This window comes from Blennius ocellaris, assembly GCF_963422515.1.
Source record: "Blennius ocellaris genome assembly, chromosome: 13".
NCBI classification, from domain to species: Eukaryota; Metazoa; Chordata; class Actinopteri; order Blenniiformes; family Blenniidae; genus Blennius; species Blennius ocellaris.
Window position 1 is genome coordinate 19,768,007 of NC_137662.1, and position 17,741 is coordinate 19,785,747.

The window sequence follows — 17,741 nt, forward strand, 5'->3', positions numbered from 1 at the left end:
ATGTATTCTGTCTCACATTTCTTCCTTCAATTTAAAAGTGTTTCCTTCAATTAGACAGGAATTGGCAGCACAGATCACATTTCTCACACAGTGGTTTCACTGGCTTCCTGTAAAATCCACAGTTTAAAATCCGTCTTTACACACAGAAAGCTCTCAGCCACGAGCTGATATATATTTAAAGCCTGATTCCAGCTGTGGAAGAGTGGGGTGTCTTCCAATTATAAATTTGGAGGTTTGATCCCTTGTTTTGCCCTGGCCATGTGTCAAAGTTGACGAGTCCCACCCTGATGTCTTTCACCTGTGCCTGAGTGTGTGATTGTCGTCACCTGGTGGCTCTAGTATTTAACAGGCTTTTCTCGTGTGTTCTTGTTGTTGTTCCATCTGTGTTTTTGCCTCTATGTCTCCTGCACTTCAGTGTCTTTGTGTGGACTTTGCTCCATACATAAACCATATACTTTGTCTTGACTCGGGTCACTCTGGACCATCTTCTACTTAAGCGGCGATAGGTTTAAGGCTGCTATTAGACCTTTTTTGTTTTTTTTGTCTTTTTTGAAGCACTGAGCTTCTCCCTTGGCCTTTCTTCTGTTCATCCATTTTCTGTCAGATCTCCCACAGTTCTTGATCTGTGCCTCTTGTCCACATCAAGTCTGCACTGTGTGGATTAGTTTGCTGTGTGACGTCAGCTTGTTTGTTTGTTTGGTTTCTGTCTTTGTTCTATCGTTTTCTATGTTTCAATCCATGAACCAGAGAAAACCACCTCTGAGTCTGGGTCTGCAGAGGGTTTTTGGAAGACCAAACACCCCCACCCCGCAACCCCCAACACTGTCTCTTATGCTTGCTGATGTGGGATTGTTTTTTTTTTTTGCAATAGTGTCATGTAAGGGGTATGACATGATTCATGCTATATAAATGAAAGTGGAACTAACAGACTCACACTACAATAGACTTCAACTGAAACGGAAAGGATTTGCACTTTTTTTCCATATAAAACAAACGAACATGGCTATTTATACTGCATTTATCTTCATATACTAACGGTTTTTTTTTTTGGTTTGTTTCTGTTGTCCATACAGACAAACTGAAAAATAAATGAAATTATGATGATAAAAAATATTACACCATAGGTTGTAACAGCACATTTAACTATGTAGATATGTGCAACTTTGCTTATCATCGAGCTTATCAGAAGACTGATCCACCCAGATAAATTGCCTCGACTCCCACGGACATGTGTTTGCTCTGTGGGAGGAAAGTGGAGAAAAGCTACCAGAAGCTTTGAGAATCTCCCAAAACCTCACAAGTTTTAACATAATGTCTGACAGCCTTTGATGGGGGTTTTTTTCTTCTTCTTTTTATTCCAAACCTAACTATTTACACTGTTTTCTAACTTGCTGAAGGATGGAAATACTTGAAAGCGCAGAAGAAACGAGAGAAACCAGTTTGAGTTAGGCCCCCTTGAGCAAACTAAAAACAAAGTAATTCATGTGGATTTCTGGCAGACAGCAAAACATGACATACCTTCCCATCACATCGCTCAAGAAACACCTTTGCATTTATTAATCCTTCTATCTGAGAAAGGAAAATGTGGATTTGGTATGTCATTAGTCTGTGCAACTTGGATAACAATAGATGAATTCTGCTGAGAGCTCTCGGCAAGAAGACCGGCACATTTTTTTAACCTCACCCATAAAATTACCTCAGTTTTCCCACTAATATTTCTTTAGATGTGAATGGCGCTTGATTTATATGAGGCCTGAACATATGTTTCAACTGAAACGCATCAAATTATAACTGTCAAGTAGACTCAACAGTGCACCCTCGTTGGGACTTTAAATTTTCTAATTAAATTTGTCTTCGAAAAAGACGAATTGTCAGACTTTAAAAAAAAGCACAACCCCTGCGCCAAAAAAAACAAAAAAACAAGGACCCTGTTGTATTAAAAGTTTTTGCTTTGACAAGAATTTAAGGATTTCCCCACTGGGGTTTTCTCTGGAACAGAAGAAATGAATTCCTCGCACAGAAACAATAACTCTTGACAGCACAATAAGGTGTTTAAGCTGCAGGTTTAAGTCGTCATCCCCTGACAAGTCACTGACCCACAGCGTCCCTCCTCCATTAAAACCTCCCAAACTTATGTATATTCGAGGCTCTACATGTCTCGGTTTGAGATCGTCTCCCATTAATCACATGCAGTGGGTACGGTTTTTACATTTTTGGGTGGGAAATTACAGTCACATATGCCTGAGAAAGTTGCAAAGTTGCAAAGACAAAGACAGACAGAGATGGTGATTTTAGGCAATAATCAAATGCGGCAGAGGCTCAGTTTAAACAGGTCATGTTTCGATCCCAATGACAATGGTTGAATCTTTCCTGACCTGTCTGCTGTTAAATATGCCTTTCAAGTACAGTCTATTTAAAGTATCAGTCCTGAGCAAGAAAAAAAAAAAACAGCTTTGAAATCAAATTCATATTGACAGGGGCTTGCACCACCATCTCACAGTAAATAATAATAGTGCATGGGTTTTAAATAGCGCTTTACATTTCATTCACTCCATACTGGATGGTGGTAAACTATGTATGTCGCCACAGCTGCCCTGAGGTAGATGAGGCTGCCAAACTGCGCCGCCAGCCCCTCCACTCGCTCTCACACCGCGTTCACCCAGGCAGTTTGGGGTTCAGTGTCTTGCCCTAGGACACCGGCATGTAGGCAGGCAGGGATGGGAATTTAACCTGCAACCTTCCGATTGGGAGACGACCGGATCAACGGTATTGAAAAAGCAACTGGCGATGGACTGAATCAGTGAGCTTCCAGTCATGAGACAGTCAAATGTGAATAACCGAGTGGGAACAACATTACTTCATCACCTATGAAGCATGAGACCATGAAAACACGTGGGAAAACAAAAGCAAACTATCAGCTGTTTGGTCAGGGAGGCATTCACTCTGGGAGTTTACAGTAAGCACACAGCTCTGATTAATTGTATGTATACAGACTCCTTTCTTAAATCATGATAAAGAGCACACAAAAAGACCACTTCTCCATATCAAGTGTGAAAGGAAAAGGGTTTCTCTGTATCCTCGGTGGGCTGGAGCAGGGTGTCGCCATGAGTGTTTTGCAGGTGTGAAGATATTTGCTTGATATTGAGGAAAGCCTATTGGGTTTGTCCAATGGGCTCATATATATATATATGCGCTATAAAGTCTGAACAGAATATAACTCGAAGCTATCGCACCAGATTTCAAACTAATCGGACCAGAATTTGGACCTTATAAATCAAACTGTTGACTCTGCGTGTGATAATGTCAATTTATGATTCAGAGGATTCGTCATCTATGTCTTATTAGTCATTTATGAGTGATGTCGAAACTCCTTGACGACTCGTACAACATTGTTGTTTCAAACAGTGAGGCAGCGGCAGAAATGTGAGCTCAGAGGACGAAATCAGCGAAGCCACCTGTGACTGTGGATAAAACAAGGCTTCACCCCTTAGAGCAGCAGCTGAAACATCTCTGAAGCATTCATACTATTCAGGTATTTGATTTCAGAAACAGTGGTTAATAAATCACAACAGCTGCAAAGAGAATGACTCCACTTTACCAAGAGTGTGTCTCAGCTGTGATACAGCCTGCTGGGTTCAGCATAGAAGATAAACTCACCCATGGTTACGTTTGAGGTAGCAATGGAGCTCAATAGGTTTCAAGTACAACGTACTGCAGTTTGTTATTTAGTTTGTCATAAGAGATGGAATTTAGAAACTTGAGTTCTTCTATGTGTCGTTTTCCACTGAATCGGATTTGACAACAAGTGACTTCAGAACGCAAGAATAACAACAACGATATCGTATACATAATCTACGTACGCCACTGATGTCTTCAGGAAATAAATAAATGAAGCCAACCAAGAATAAAGCAGTTGATATTGTAACATGAATGTACAAGAGGAAAAAAAAACTCGGTATGGAAATACATAGAACATGTGAATGTCATTATATACCCTTGAGAATTTAAGTGTATTTTCAGTGGCGTCACTTTTGATCATTTTCTCCTGCGTTTGTTGTTGTTGTGAGCAGCATTGCCGGGTATATCATGTACATAATTTAGCCCCTTTGTATGATGTACAACCAATAATCTAAAAAAAAAAATTAAAAAAAAGGTTCTGTTTAATATAGCTTACAGTTAGAGTTGGTTCAGGCCAACCTGGAGTGTTTTCTTAGTTGACCTGCTATAGGTTTAGACGGCTGGGAGACGTTTACTGCACTGAGATTTCCTTTCTCACGCACCGTACATATTTAATCATTTTATGTCACTATCGGTATGTTGCTTGTTCCCCTGTCTCTGTCCTATCCTTTTTTTCCTCCACCTAACACTACCAGAACAGTAAAAAGTCTCCACCCATGAGTCTGGTTCTGCAGGTTTTTGACTTTCTACCATCGCCTATGCTTGCTCATGTGGAACAGTTTCTTTCTTTTCTATGAAAGTGCCTCTTGAGATGACTGCATTGTATTTGGTGCGACAGATGTAAAACTGTCACGCCAAACCAGTTCGCATCTTCCACCTGAGAAAAATTGCACAACCTAAAGACACATTTGGATGTTTATAATTTATTCACGCTTGTTTTGTATCCGAAAAATGAACAAGGTAATAAGAATGCACAGCACAGGAAGAAACCTCCTTGGTAAACACAGCTTGCACATTATCTTTATCAGTTTGCCCCCATGGGAAAGATACAGATGCATTTTCTGAAGTGTGTACACAAATCACAGATAAGATCCCTAATAAAGTTGTGCAATATGAAGCTTGTAGGATTATGTGATTTATTAGAAAAATAAAAATTTGTGCTAGAGAAGATGTAAAAGATTACACTTTTCAGAGTTAGTTGCAGCGTAACATTTATGAGCTCTATAAGATATACCTTTTTTTGGGGGGTCTTTTCTTTATGGGTCATTTATGCTTGTTTTTCTGTAGCTCCAATTTTTATTTGTCTGATTTATTGACTTCGTGGGTTTGAATAGCTGAAAATCCTGAAGGGACCTTGAAGTGTTGCAACCCCGTCGCCTGAAACGAGAAAACCGTCCCCGCACTATCTGCAAGTGTTTGTGTATCGTGTTTCCCTTAAATGTGCATGCACAGCCCTTCACATTATAAATCACGGAGCATTGACATCTCTGAATACAACCTGGCCCAGTCAGGATATCTTTGTGGCTTTTTTTCCAATACAAAGCAAGTAATAAGAGCAATGTAAACACAACATAAACAGCAATGGGTAAAATTACCTTGTTACATTGGAATAGGTCCTTTAGCCTTTACAGTAAACCCTATATTGAGATATGTAACAGTTGGTTTTTTTTTAAACTTCATCACTTGTGTGAAAATCACATAAAAGAAAATAAAGAAATAAAGTTCCATAAATAAAGTTTCCACTTTGAAAGACTTCATTTGTTTGACCCAGATCAAATGCACATACCTCTAAGCGTCACTAAATGCTTGAAACATCTCGAGTCGGTTTTAATTCAGCTTGAACAGGAGGAATGGCTGCGCCGCTCTTCATGACTTGCGACTCAAGCCTGACTTGAAAAACTGCAAACTGATCTTTCAAGCCCCAGGCTCAAAATTCCCCTGAGAGATCTGGTTTGATGTGGAAACTTCTGGATTTCAATCAGAATTGTTTTTGTTTTTTTTCCCAAAAAAATTAAAGAAAATCAGCTTTTAACTGATTCAGATGCTTTCTTTGTCTCCAAAGATAGAGACGTGTGCAGGATTGAAGAAACCACACCAGACATCAGTTTGTAATCAGTGCTACTGCAGCTGGCCTCTGATAAAAATAGATTGTGACACAAAGACCCAATAAAGAAAATAAAGAAAACATATAGTGCAACATTCAGGTCTTTATCTTTTATTTATTTCATTTTTTTTTTAAACTAAATTTGGTCAAGTAGAACACCTGAAACTCTAATCTTTTCACAATGATTAGATAACTGGGATTGGGCTACCAGCTTCTATTTCAGAAAGTTGGTAATAATGACTCTTTCATTGAGATGAACTGAACTGAGTGAAACCTTCAATCCAGGCATACCTGTTTTATTCAAAGACACGTTGGAAGCACCTAGAGCTAATTCCACCTGTGTGAACGATAGACAGTATCACACACAAGCCTGAGAGCAACATCCAGCTGAACTAACAAAAGACAGATGAACCTAAAATTCACGCGCACACACAGGGAGGACATGCAAACTCCAAGTGGGAAGGCGCTTGCCCCCGACATTGAACTGGGGTCGACCATCATGCAGTGGTGGTGATGGAGTAAATGTTGTCTTCTCTGCTGGACCAATTCTCTGTATATCACTTGTTGAAATGGTTCTAAAAAAAAAACTGGAGAAGATCGACAGGAAATATTAGCACTCGTGCCACAGTTCTACTTTCTCATGTTTGATTTAAAAAAACGATTTCCTAACGACTGAGCGGTTCACCTGAGGCAACATTTTTGGGGAATCTACGTAACGTCTTGAAAGGAGAGCCTCCTCAATTTTTTTTTTTTTTCCCCTCGATATTATCTTTAACTTTGTGTCAGCGACTCAGCTGTTCTCGTATCTATCCAATCTGCGATAACAACATGTTCTATTCTGAGAATATTGGGAATGGTTGATTTTGGAGGGAGTTGCATATACGTGTGTCTGTGTGTATCTGGACTCCCCGCGGTCACTCTATTGGTCTTCTGAGTGGGTGGTCCGTTCCAAGAGAAGAGGACTGGAAACTTTATACCAACATGCACTCGCGCACACACACACACACACACACACACAGATTTACAGACGCACACAAAGGGAAACTGGGAATCACACCAACGCAGCACAGCAGAGGGTGGAGCAGGCAGGAGCCTCCTTCCAGATGTGTGACATTAATTTAGTTGATCCAAAACATGAACCGGTAGCTCCCACTCACTCATCACCAGTGTGTGTGTGTGTGTGTGTATATATGTGTGTCCTAATTCTTTACGAGTCACAAGTTTAGAAAACACCTGCAAGTCCACATTATCATATACTTTGTGTACATAGAAAGAGAAAAAAAATTAAAAAGAGGAGAGGGAACGACATGAGATTTAAGGTTGAAGGAAAAGGTGCAGCTGTCTAAAGGGAGAAGAGGGGCAGGATTTTTTTTTTTTTTCCTTAAATATGGGGAAAAGATGAGGAGTGGAACAGGTTATGAGAACAGTCTCCACTCTGACCTGTGGAGCAGCGCCCCTGGACTTTCATACAATACACTCCACCGGGGAGGAGAGGGGGATACGGTGCGTGGAAAGACAAAGAGAGAGAGAGAGAAAAAAAACTGAAATTAAATAAGAAAAGCGGAGGAGGTGGAGAAAGAGAGGAGATGTAGGAGGACGGAAGTGGTTGATTGGGTCCCCCCAGAGATTCTTTTGTTTAGATTGTTCTGCATTTCACTGCTTTCACTCTCTCTCTCCCCTCCACCTCCTCCTTCTCTGACATCTGAGGTAGATTACAACAGAGACCTCAGGTCACATTTATGACTTAAACCAAGAACATATGGCGTTGGTGTGTGTGTGTGTGTGTGTGCATGTGTGTTTGTACGTCCATTTCAATGTGGTGGGATTCCCCACTGGTCCCCGAGTGGTGGTCAGATTTATTTTCTTGTTCATTGTCTCTTGCTGGGATATCAAAGGACTATTGTTTGTTGATCAGCGAGGGTGCTGCAGGTTACTTGCAGGTCTCGTTTGAGAGCGCTTCATCTCTTTTCCACATCTTCCTCTCATGTCTTCCCGCTTAAACGTAACTTTTTAAGCATCAAAAACCCCACACGGGGAAGGAACAGCACTTCCTCAGATTGCAAGTTTTTGGACTTTTAAGTCCAGTTATGTGTCATTTGTTTCATCCGGGCCTTGACGATGCCGATCTCAATGTCCCATGGCCAGCACAGCTTCTCTCTGCGCAGCGTGGGTTTGCTTGGATAAAACTACAAACTGCTGCCACATGTAATTAACAAGTAACAGAAGAAATCTGCCCATTAATTTGAGCACAAAAGGACATCTGTAAAAGTGTCAGTTGACTTTATTAGCATCGGCTTCACTCAGTTGAAGAAAAACAACTTTTGTCTTTGGAACGTTTACCATGGAGAGAGAGAGAGAGAGAAAAAAACAATCTACAAAAGATGTTGTTGGAAGGACAATATATAAAACAATGGCATCAAAATAGCTTTGACAAGAGAACAAAAGAGGCTCAATTATTTTTGGATGCGGGGCATTTTTACTTTTTTTGCCCTGTTGTTTTACAAAATAATAACAAAAGAGGAAAACAAAAAAACAAAACAAAAAGGTATTTACAGTGCATATATTTACATTAAGGCATTTTTGCTGGGGAGAAAGACGGTTGATCTGATACAACCCCCACTTCTACACAATCAAATAAATAGTCAGATTTACCATGATACAATACAGTGCTATATTATCGTTAGTCTACCTGCAGTGAAGGAACAAATACAGTTATAGGTGCAGGCTGAATCACACCATCAAACAGACCTTGCATGGATATTCAAGGAAAGGTTCACACTTTTTTTTTTCTTTTTTTTTTTTAACATCCCTCCATCTCTACACCTGTCTTTTTTTTTTTCCAAGTTCATAATCATCATTAAGGACTGGAGGCAATCACATCTGACACTGGGTTGGAAAACCCACATTCTGAGAGGCTTGCGTAACAAACCGAACATCTTCAGATGAAGAGAAGTGAACCTGTCCTTTAAACAAACACAAGTCCACATTCGATTGCCTGATTGAGCCGAGCTGCAAGTTGGCTGTGTACAGAGAAAAAAAAAAATACAAAAAATAAAGCAATCCACACAACGTCGAGATGTCCGAGACGTGGTTTGAGCTGTTGCTTTACAATGAGAAAAAGACTCCACTTTTCTTTTAAAGAAATGCACTTTTCCAAAGATGATTCTGCAAATATGATGATCTTTTAAGAAATAAAAACAGCACCATGTATGTGTAAAAAAAGAAAGAAAAAAAAAAAAAAGACTGTCTATGCTGATCACAGCTCTGCTACCACAAAAACACATGACTCAGACAAGGAGGCACTTAATAAGGTGTCAATCGTGGAGATGATACTTTGGTTAAAAGAAGTAAAAAGCCTGACGAGACACATGTACAGTAAATAGTCTTTTAAAGACGCTTAATTCAAGCTTGTGCATCAAATACAGTCGATTCCGTTTTTGCTGAATGAGTTCTGGGTTTTTTTGTCTACAAATTCTGCTTACATTTCTCTGGCTGGAGACCCATCCAAAGGCAACCTGAATAATTCATCACGTAATTGCTGCTCTTTAGCATCCATCCACCTCCTTTTGTTTCTCAGTCGTCCTCTGTGCTACTCTCTCCATCTCTCCCTCAAGTCAAAATCTTTCTATCTCCCCCTTCTCCAACCTCCCCTATCTCATTTTCCCCCCCTACTCTATCTTCCCTCTCTCCAGAGTGCAAATGCCTTCAATTTTTAATATCTGAAAAGTGATGATTTGTGTGGCCTTCACAGACATCCAGTCCAGCAGTGATGATGATCGTTCCAGTGGTGAGTGAGATACATGGGCCAAAATAAAAGATAAAGAAAGAAAAAAAAAAAAGTCTTAGACTTGGATTAGCAATTCTAGTGCAAACCTAAGGATTTGGTAAAAAAAAAAAATTATAATAATAATCTGGATATTCCAGTTATATTAAACTAACAAACCAATGAGTAAACAAATATTTGGCTTGAATAAGTTTGCAAAAGCTTCTTTTTCGTTATTAAAAACAAAAAGGAAGCCTGATCTACATTAGAATAAAGACAAGATGTGGTTTTAATGCTTTCCTTCCAGTCACACAAGAGTCAAAGGGACTGGAAAAACACATTGTGGAGCTACCATTTTCTTTTCCTTATCATTCGACCGAACAACTAAGTTGAAGGTTAACAGACCAGTAACTCCATCTGGCCGCTTTCTTCCTACTTTACAACCTCCACACTGTCCCACTCTGGATTAAGAACAGCACATTTATTTTTCTTTCTTAGGCTGTCGTACGGTTCAAACACACGCCAGCAGCACCGGGAGGAGCTGGGATGTGGGTGAACGCTGCTCCGCGCAGCTCGTAACGTTGCCGTCGAGGGGGAAATGGGAGTGAGTGCTTTCGTGTGTCAAAGACAGTGCTAGTACATTTGCAAGTGTGGGTGTGTGTGTGTGTGAGAGTGTGTGAGTGTGTGCGTGTGTGTGTGTGTGCAAATGTCGCTAGTTCTGGTGCCTCTTCATGTGCAGGGCGAGGTGGTCGGATCGGGAGAAGGAGCGCGAGCACACGGCGCACTGGAAGGGTTTGGCGCCCGTGTGTTTCCGGTAGTGGCGTGTCAGCTCGTCTGATCTGGCGAAGCGCCAGTCGCAACTGTCCCACGTGCACCTGTACGGCTTCTCACCTGCGAGCACAGAGGGAAAAAAGAGCGCGAGTGAGTCCGGCGGCTTAACCGGACAACTGCGAAATCACATAGTCTTCACCAGGGAAGAACCGAGTGCGTGGATGATAAAAGAAACGCTAATACCCAAACTGACATGATTCATACAATTGGGTGGAGGAACAGGGAAAACAGGCTGCACCGAAAACTCTCGGTCTGCCAACGTATACAATCAGAACGCCGTCACTGACAGGCATTCATCAGGCGCTCAAATGCCGAGGCTGCACAAGTTTCTCACGGCGGCTCGTCTGTATGCCGTCTAACTTCACTTCTGGGTATATGTCCCCTTTGATGGATGCAATATTCCTGTGTGTCACTCAGTCATTCCACGAACATTCGGCTGCTGCTTGAGGCGCTTCATAAAACTAGTACCGTAGTGTGACCTTTTGACTTCAGGGCCAGTTCCGTCTCCTGGCCTCGCAGCAAGCCACATCAAGGCTAAAATTGGATTAAATATAATTAATTGACCCCAAAAAACTGACCCAAAATTTTACTAAAGAAACTGAAAATGCAAAATACAATAGGTGTGACTGCAATTTAATGTGGCAGAAATGTTATATATAGAAAAAAAGTCACTTGCAGTAACATTTAGCAATACACTGTATTGCAAATTTAAAGGACCTTGACCCTTGTGTTCAGGTTCAGATCAGTAATCCTGTCTTTGATTATTTATCTTACTCTTTCATTTGCATTTTAAACGTAAGGTGGGGCAAAAAGAAATCAGGTTGAAATGTGGAGCGAACGCCTATGCATTTTATCATCCAATTACATTACAAATATGAGGAAAGCAAGGCTAGAGCGATCTGCAACCCTCCTGAAAATATCAAGTAATATTGCAACGACACTGTATCTGTCAGGAAACACTGATCCATTACTCCACAAATCTCCCCGGTAAACCGTTCCCAATGGATTGAATGAAGAAGAAAAAAAAAAAAAAAAAAATCTGAAAAATGCTGACATTGTATTCTGCGGCTGTTTTCAGCCCATGGGCCGTAACCTAAAAATATTGATGATAAAATGGTTTTGCCATAAACATAATCCCAGGCACATCCATTAAATCACAGTGGTAGCAGGGATCTCAGAGATTGATGTTTTTAAACCTGAACAAATACAAACACGACGATCTGCATGACTGGATCCTGCTGGAGGTGCCAAAGAAAATATGTTTTGACCATTTGTGTGAGCCAACTCTCTAAACAAGCACAGCAAGCTCTGCAGCGTTCTTAAAACAACCACAGTGAGGCTGATATGCACTTTAAACACACCGGAGTCACTGGACTTACACACACACGGAACTCAACACAATGACAAACAACAAAGAAAAGTCAGTGAGAGAAAAACACAGTTGAGTTCCTCGTGATACACACAGACGCACGCACACACACAAACAATCAGGGTAATGGATGTTGATGGAGATTAGAGTGGGAACTCCCACTGGGACCCAAACGCATTAGGAATCATCTCATACAGATTACTGACAGGTGTGTGTGTGTGTGTGTGGAAGTGTCTCATGTGTGAGTGTGTAAGTGTGCATTCAGGCGGCGGAATAAGAGAAGTTGAATGAGGAACAGACAAAGATAGAAATAAAAGGAGGGGGGGGTGGGGGGCAGCCAAGGAGGGTTGAAGGTGGAAGGATGGCACAGAAAAAGGAGGAAAGAAGGATTGCGAAACATGAAAGTGGAGAGAAAGTAAGAAGCAGAAGCCGGGGGGAAAAGAAAAAAAAACTAAAGCAAGAAAGGATGTGTAGCTGTTGCTCTGTAACCTTTTACATGTTGTGCTCTCATCTTGTGGTCTGTAATAATGGCAATAACCTCAAATCAGCCTGCAGCATGAATGACGCCAGATCTAATTGTCGTGTCATGTTCCCCATACTAAAATGCATGGCACGCACGCCCACGCCAGCTTCCTGAACGAATCGTTTGGATTCATAAGAGTAGCAGATTTTTGGGAAACGGTAGGTTTTGTGCATATATGCGTGTGTGTGTGTGTGTGTGTGTGTGTGTGTGTGTGTGTGTGTGTGTGTGTGTGTGTGTGTGTGTGTGTGTAACGCCACATGAGGGAGGAATGTGTAGATATCAACAGAAGCCATGTTTTGTTAGCTGGACTAAGGAGAGGCCCAACACCTAAGGGCTTGTTTGTTGACTTTGCCTGTGCAAAAAAACAAAAAAAACAAAAACCCATAATATTTAACATTTTATCTCAAAGAACACAAGAGGAGAAGAAATCGAGTCAAAAAGGAACCACAAAAACACACTTTTGGTGATATTAATAGCAATGAACAAGCTTAATGAGTCTGTAATAAGTGTATCAAAGCATTTCAGCTATTTCTGAGGAGGCAACGGGATCCTGAGGGAGATGGCACCGCGCACTGGCTACATAGTCGGAGAGTCATCCCCTGGCAGAAGTGTGTCACTTCCACCTGTTTTGATGGAATAGTATATTGGGCAGAGGATGGGAATGGGGTAGGATACATTTACACACACATGCCAAGAACACAACACTCTGCCTAGCAACACGGTGCCAGTGCAGAAACTGAAACGCGAGTCCTGTGGACAGCGTCATTTTTGATCCCCCTCTCTCTCTCTCTCTTTTTTTTTTTTTTTAATGAAAAAAGGCACATTGATACGGGAACTCTTACCAGTGTGAGTCCTGAGGTGGGCTTTCAGATGGGACGACTTGGTGTAGACCTTCTTGCAGCCTAACGACAGACACAAACAGACTTATTAATATTTAGCACGAGTCAGATATGCATCTACTCACCAACCTGCGGTGTGTGAGAAATCTGAACTAGTGGAGAACAGAAGCTGCTTCGATTGAAAGAGAGCAAATGTTTGTTTTTGTTTCTTTTTAACGCGTTTCATATTTTTCAGAACATATACGCACATGCACACACTCTTCCCAAAGTCTGATGTGGTTAACCACAAGCTAATAAATACACTGTACAAAGGGCCGATTGAAACTTTTGTTGGGTTGACAATAAGGTGGAGGCACTCTATGCTCACGCTTTTATCAATATTTGCACTTTATGCCATACAAAATATGGAAATGAACTTTTCAAAGGTTGGAAAGACAAAAAAAAAAAAAAAAAAAAAATTCAGTTCAAATGTTACATATTGCCAAAATCAAACCGACAGCAGCTGCAGCAGCGTGTCGAATATACAGCTTGGGTGAAGTGTGGATCCGTGGATATGATGGATCGGCTTCATCTGACTTTAAAGGAGGCAGACGTGTGCTAACATGCTACAGGAGGCTCCGCTTAAGCCCATTTTACATGCTGCCACAGGCGAGTTGACATTACATGTCCTACAAGTAGCTGCACATCGTACAGCCACAGTTAGTGTGTGTGCGTGTGCGTGCGAGTCTGAGTGCCAGAAAAAAAAAAAAAAAGAAGGAAAAAATAATACTTTAATCGGCGCAAGCGGTCTGAAATGTGACTGTACGCAATTGTGTGTGTGTGAGGGAGGAAGAAGATCAAAAAACTCAAGAAGGACTGTCTAATTAACACACCCACACAGGTTCATACCACAAGCTTACAGAGATGACTCTAAAGCCACAACGTTACGCTACAGCTCATGATTAGCAGCGCTACAGTCATTTGAGGTGTGATAATAAACGAAAAAAGTGCCTTTTGAACTAGATTCTTCATTGACAAGCGCTGACAGGCCGTCTGCACTGCCAAAATATTGTGATCTTAGGACAGCGTGTTCGCAGCTGTGGCTCGACTACGTAATGTGACCCAAAGGCCAGGACGAGCCATTCAAAGCACAACATATAATTTCCCAAAAATGCACGCGGGTTTTAAAATAAAAGCTGGTTTTTATACAACTGACCTCTGCGAGTCGACAGACATTCGTCTGACGACAGTGTGGTGGAGAAACAAAAACACACACACACACACACACACACACACACACACACACACACACACACACACACACACACACACACATGCAAAAGGGACAGCACAATCATCACAGGCACATTCTTCTCACCTGGGTAATCACAGTGGTGGATTCGCCGTTTCTCCAGGTCCGGATTGTTCCTCCGGTTGTAGCGAACCGGCATGGGGTTCTGCACCGGAGTCGGGGCCTGGGTTGTCGTCGGAGGTTGGGGAAAGACGGCGGCTTGGCCCGGAACTGTTGAGGAACCTGTGGTTACGGACATGGCTAAACCACCGGGTCCCGGGCCAGGGCCGAGTCCAGGGGTGCTGCCTGCCAGCTTGGAGGCGATGGTTGCTGCGTACGAGGGCGGAGGGGACATGGTGTGGAGCAGCTCCTTCTGCCTGTCGGGGCTGCCGGGCTCCGAGTTTGGCGGGGAGGGCGGCAGGTACGGTGCCTGCTGCTGCTGCTGCTGCTGGAGGAAATGCGGGTGCGCTTGAGAGTGAGGGTGCGTGTATACGCCGCCACCCAGGCTACGGTAAGCAGACTTGGCAGTTTGCTCTTGTTGGGATGCAGACGAGGCCACGGGCAAATCGTGGAAAGGCGAGTGGATTGTGGTGGTGGAAGTGTGTTGTATCTGCTGTGGTTGCTGCTGCTGCTGATGATGATGATGATGATGGTGATGATGATGCTGATGCTGATGCTGATGCTGAGGCTCCATGGCGCCATGGTGTTGCTCCAAGCCGGAGTTCAGGAGCTGATACAGCGATCCACTGTTGTTGTGTTGGTGGAGAGCGTGCTGCTCGTACTGCGAGGGCATTTCCTGCTTCACAAAGACTTCTGGGACTGAATCGCCGCCGACCCGGTTGCCCCCCGACTGATGGAAAACACTGGTGAAGTCTGGTAGCCCTGTTAGCGTCATGTTTATGGCTGAAGATTCCATGGCAATGGCGCCAGGACCGTGCCCAGACGCCGAGCAGCTACTTGTGGGCGTCGTGTTGGGGCAGTGAGGCTGAAGGTTTGAGGGGGAGAAACACGAGGAGGCCGACTCGGTTTTAATCTGAGCCAGACCCGCGTGGTTGAGATGCTGCGGGGCCCGCACCTGCGGAGACAAACCCATCCTCAGGTAGGCGACGTTGGGGAGGTAAAGGTTCATGTTGAGGGTGTAGGGAGCCCCGCTTTGGTCTTCGGTGAAGAACTGATCCACCGCAGACGTGCCGTCTCTGTGTGGCTTCTGCTGGCTGTCTGCGGGAGGCGGGATTGGAAGAGGCTGAGGGGAGAGATACCTGTCCATCTCACACTTTGCCTGCAAATTAAAAAGAAAAAGAAGAGGGGGGAGAGAAAAAAAAAAAACACTTTTAAAAATAGGAAATACCTCGGTGAAATGTATCCAGCTCTGACTTGTCCCTAGTTACCAAGAAGCATTATTTTGAGAGGACAAAGGTTTGATAGGGAAGTCATCACGAAAACATTTATCAAGTAGTCATCAATAGGCGGTTGCCACATTCCCTCTTTGCCTGCAAGGGTGAACTCAGAAACCTAGCAGCGGAGAGGCCAGCGGAAGTTAAGGGTCCCGGCCATGCTCTGGTGGGAATAAAGACATTTTAAAAAGCTTATTTTTTATCACCACAAAGAACCGGAATTACATGCGTGATTTCAAAGATAACTGGGGAGCAGCCTGAGCGCGGGTCAGGTGGGCAACCTGTTCATTTCTACTCTGGCCTTATGGTGCGACTCCTGTGATTGTGTAGAATTGAAAAGTTAAGAGAAGCCCTGCAGCAAAGGATGAAACAGCGACATGAAAGAGAATGGGGGAAACACCCATGCCTCCCTGTCCTCTGCTTCTGTTGCTGCTGCTGCTGCTGCTGCAGTCTGGGGATGGGCTGCTATTTGAGGCTGCTGATCCTACCAGCTGTTCTACAGCCTTCTCTCTGGTGTTGCACAAGTTTCTGATCTGAGAAGGAGGAGGAGGAGGAGGAGGGGGGGCAGGACAGAGTTGCCGGGACCTTTTCTGTCCGAAGTCAGTTGTTGTCAGCATGGTATGATGGTGAGAGGAGAGCCCGACAACTGGCGACCAACTGGCTGCCTGGCACACATAAACATGCGGTGAATGCAAGCGGAGAGGAAGGAGAGCGGCTCCGCTCCGCAAAAATCACCGCAAAAAAAAAAAAAAAAAAAAGGGAAATCATGCAAATCAAAAGCCATTTATCATAATCAACAAAAAGTCAAATCCCAGGGATTAGCGGAGGGGGGGGGAAAGAAAAAAACAATCAAGACAACAAACCCGGGGTTTTTACATCCGATCTGCCACGCCCCATTCAATGAAACACATCACTTAACGCGTATAAAATAAATAAATAAATACATGTATAAATAAATAAATAAAAGTGCCGCTTTCTGCATTTACCTGCGTGTAGTCGTGCTGTCCAGCCTTGTCCGAGTCCGGGATCTTGCAGTCCAAGCCGAACAGCGAGGAGTCCTCCAGGGGGAATCCAGCCTTCTGCAGCGTGTAGAAGGGGTCCTCCTGCTGCTGCACGCCGCCGCTCATCGCCAGTGTCGCGGCCATGAAGCCTCCCGACGCAGCGCCGCAGAAAACCAACCCGCGTCTGGCTTCGCCGCGTCTTTTTACGCAAACACGCGGCGGACCGTGAGAGAAGAGCCGCAGCAGCAGCAGCGGCAGCAGCCGGGTAATGGTGGTGGTGGTTGTGGTGGTGGTGGTGGAGCGATCACACTGTGCCTGTCGGCTTCATCTCCTTCCACTTGTTTCATCCCTCCGGCCCGCAGACAGTTTTCTACCGGCCGCGGCAGGGCGGAGTGTAGCGCCCCAGAGTAAATACACCGCCCACCGGAGCGCAGCGCTTTGATCCCTCACTCGGCGGCCACCGCCCTTCGCTCCATCGCAACACATTAACCACCGCCTTGTAAAGTGCGCACGACCGGCCGGACCGCTTCCATCCCGGGCAGCAGCGAAACCCGTTCACCAGCCTTTTTTCTTTTTCTTTCTTTTTTTTTTTTAACAACACTTTTAGTCATTATTTTTTATTTTCCACTCGGTTGCTTTTAAAGTGATGCTTCAAGACCACTTGCAGCGGAAAAAGAAATCCTCCGCAAAACCAATTTCTTTCATTGGTTTGTCGAACTCTTGTTTCCAGGACAGTTTGTTGTCGTTATGATTCAGTTGTATACAAAAATTAACGACTGAATGCACCGGAAAACAGTATATAAAGGCATATCTTTTCCCTTGGTCGAAAAGCATTACGTTTGTCTTGATATTTCACAATTATCTTCCTTGTTTAGATCGATATCTTTATTTCGAACACTTTTTTTTTTTTTACAAATAAAAGTCAATGAAACAATAATAACAATGTCAATAATTATAATAAAAAGGGAG

General features: G+C 43.2%; 1 protein-coding gene across 2 annotated transcripts; it reads right to left on the reverse strand.

The window, feature by feature from the left end:
• Window positions 1-8,062: 8,062 nt before the first annotated feature.
• On the reverse strand, window positions 8,063-17,095 carry LOC308138802 (Krueppel-like factor 5). 2 transcript variants are annotated; one of them, XM_080508058.1, is made up of 4 exons: window positions 16,758-17,095; window positions 14,465-15,656; window positions 13,111-13,170; window positions 8,063-10,436 (listed from the first exon to the last, which is right to left on the reverse strand). In XM_080508058.1, exons 1-4 carry the CDS (start codon window positions 16,914-16,916, stop codon window positions 10,258-10,260), a joined length of 1,590 nt encoding a protein of 529 aa, XP_080364184.1. In that variant the 5' UTR covers window positions 16,917-17,095; the 3' UTR covers window positions 8,063-10,257. The 2 variants fall into 2 exon arrangements, with proteins under 2 accessions (XP_080364184.1, XP_080364185.1); XM_080508059.1 differs by lacking the exon at window positions 16,758-17,095 and adding an exon at window positions 15,766-15,841.
• Window positions 17,096-17,741: the final 646 nt, after the last annotated feature.

Bases quoted from the DNA above. Each gene is read 5' to 3' on its own strand.
- LOC308138802 (XM_080508058.1), bottom strand. From the start codon at position 16,916: ATGGCCGCGACACTGGCGATGAGCGGCGGCGTGCAGCAGCAGGAGGAC. The intron at 15,657-16,757 runs GTAAATGCAGAA...TTTAATTTGCAG, and splicing joins GACAGCACGACTACACGCAG to GCAAAGTGTGAGATGGACAG. The intron at 13,171-14,464 runs GTGAGAAGAATG...GTCTGTCGTTAG, and splicing joins CCACCACTGTGATTACCCAG to GCTGCAAGAAGGTCTACACC.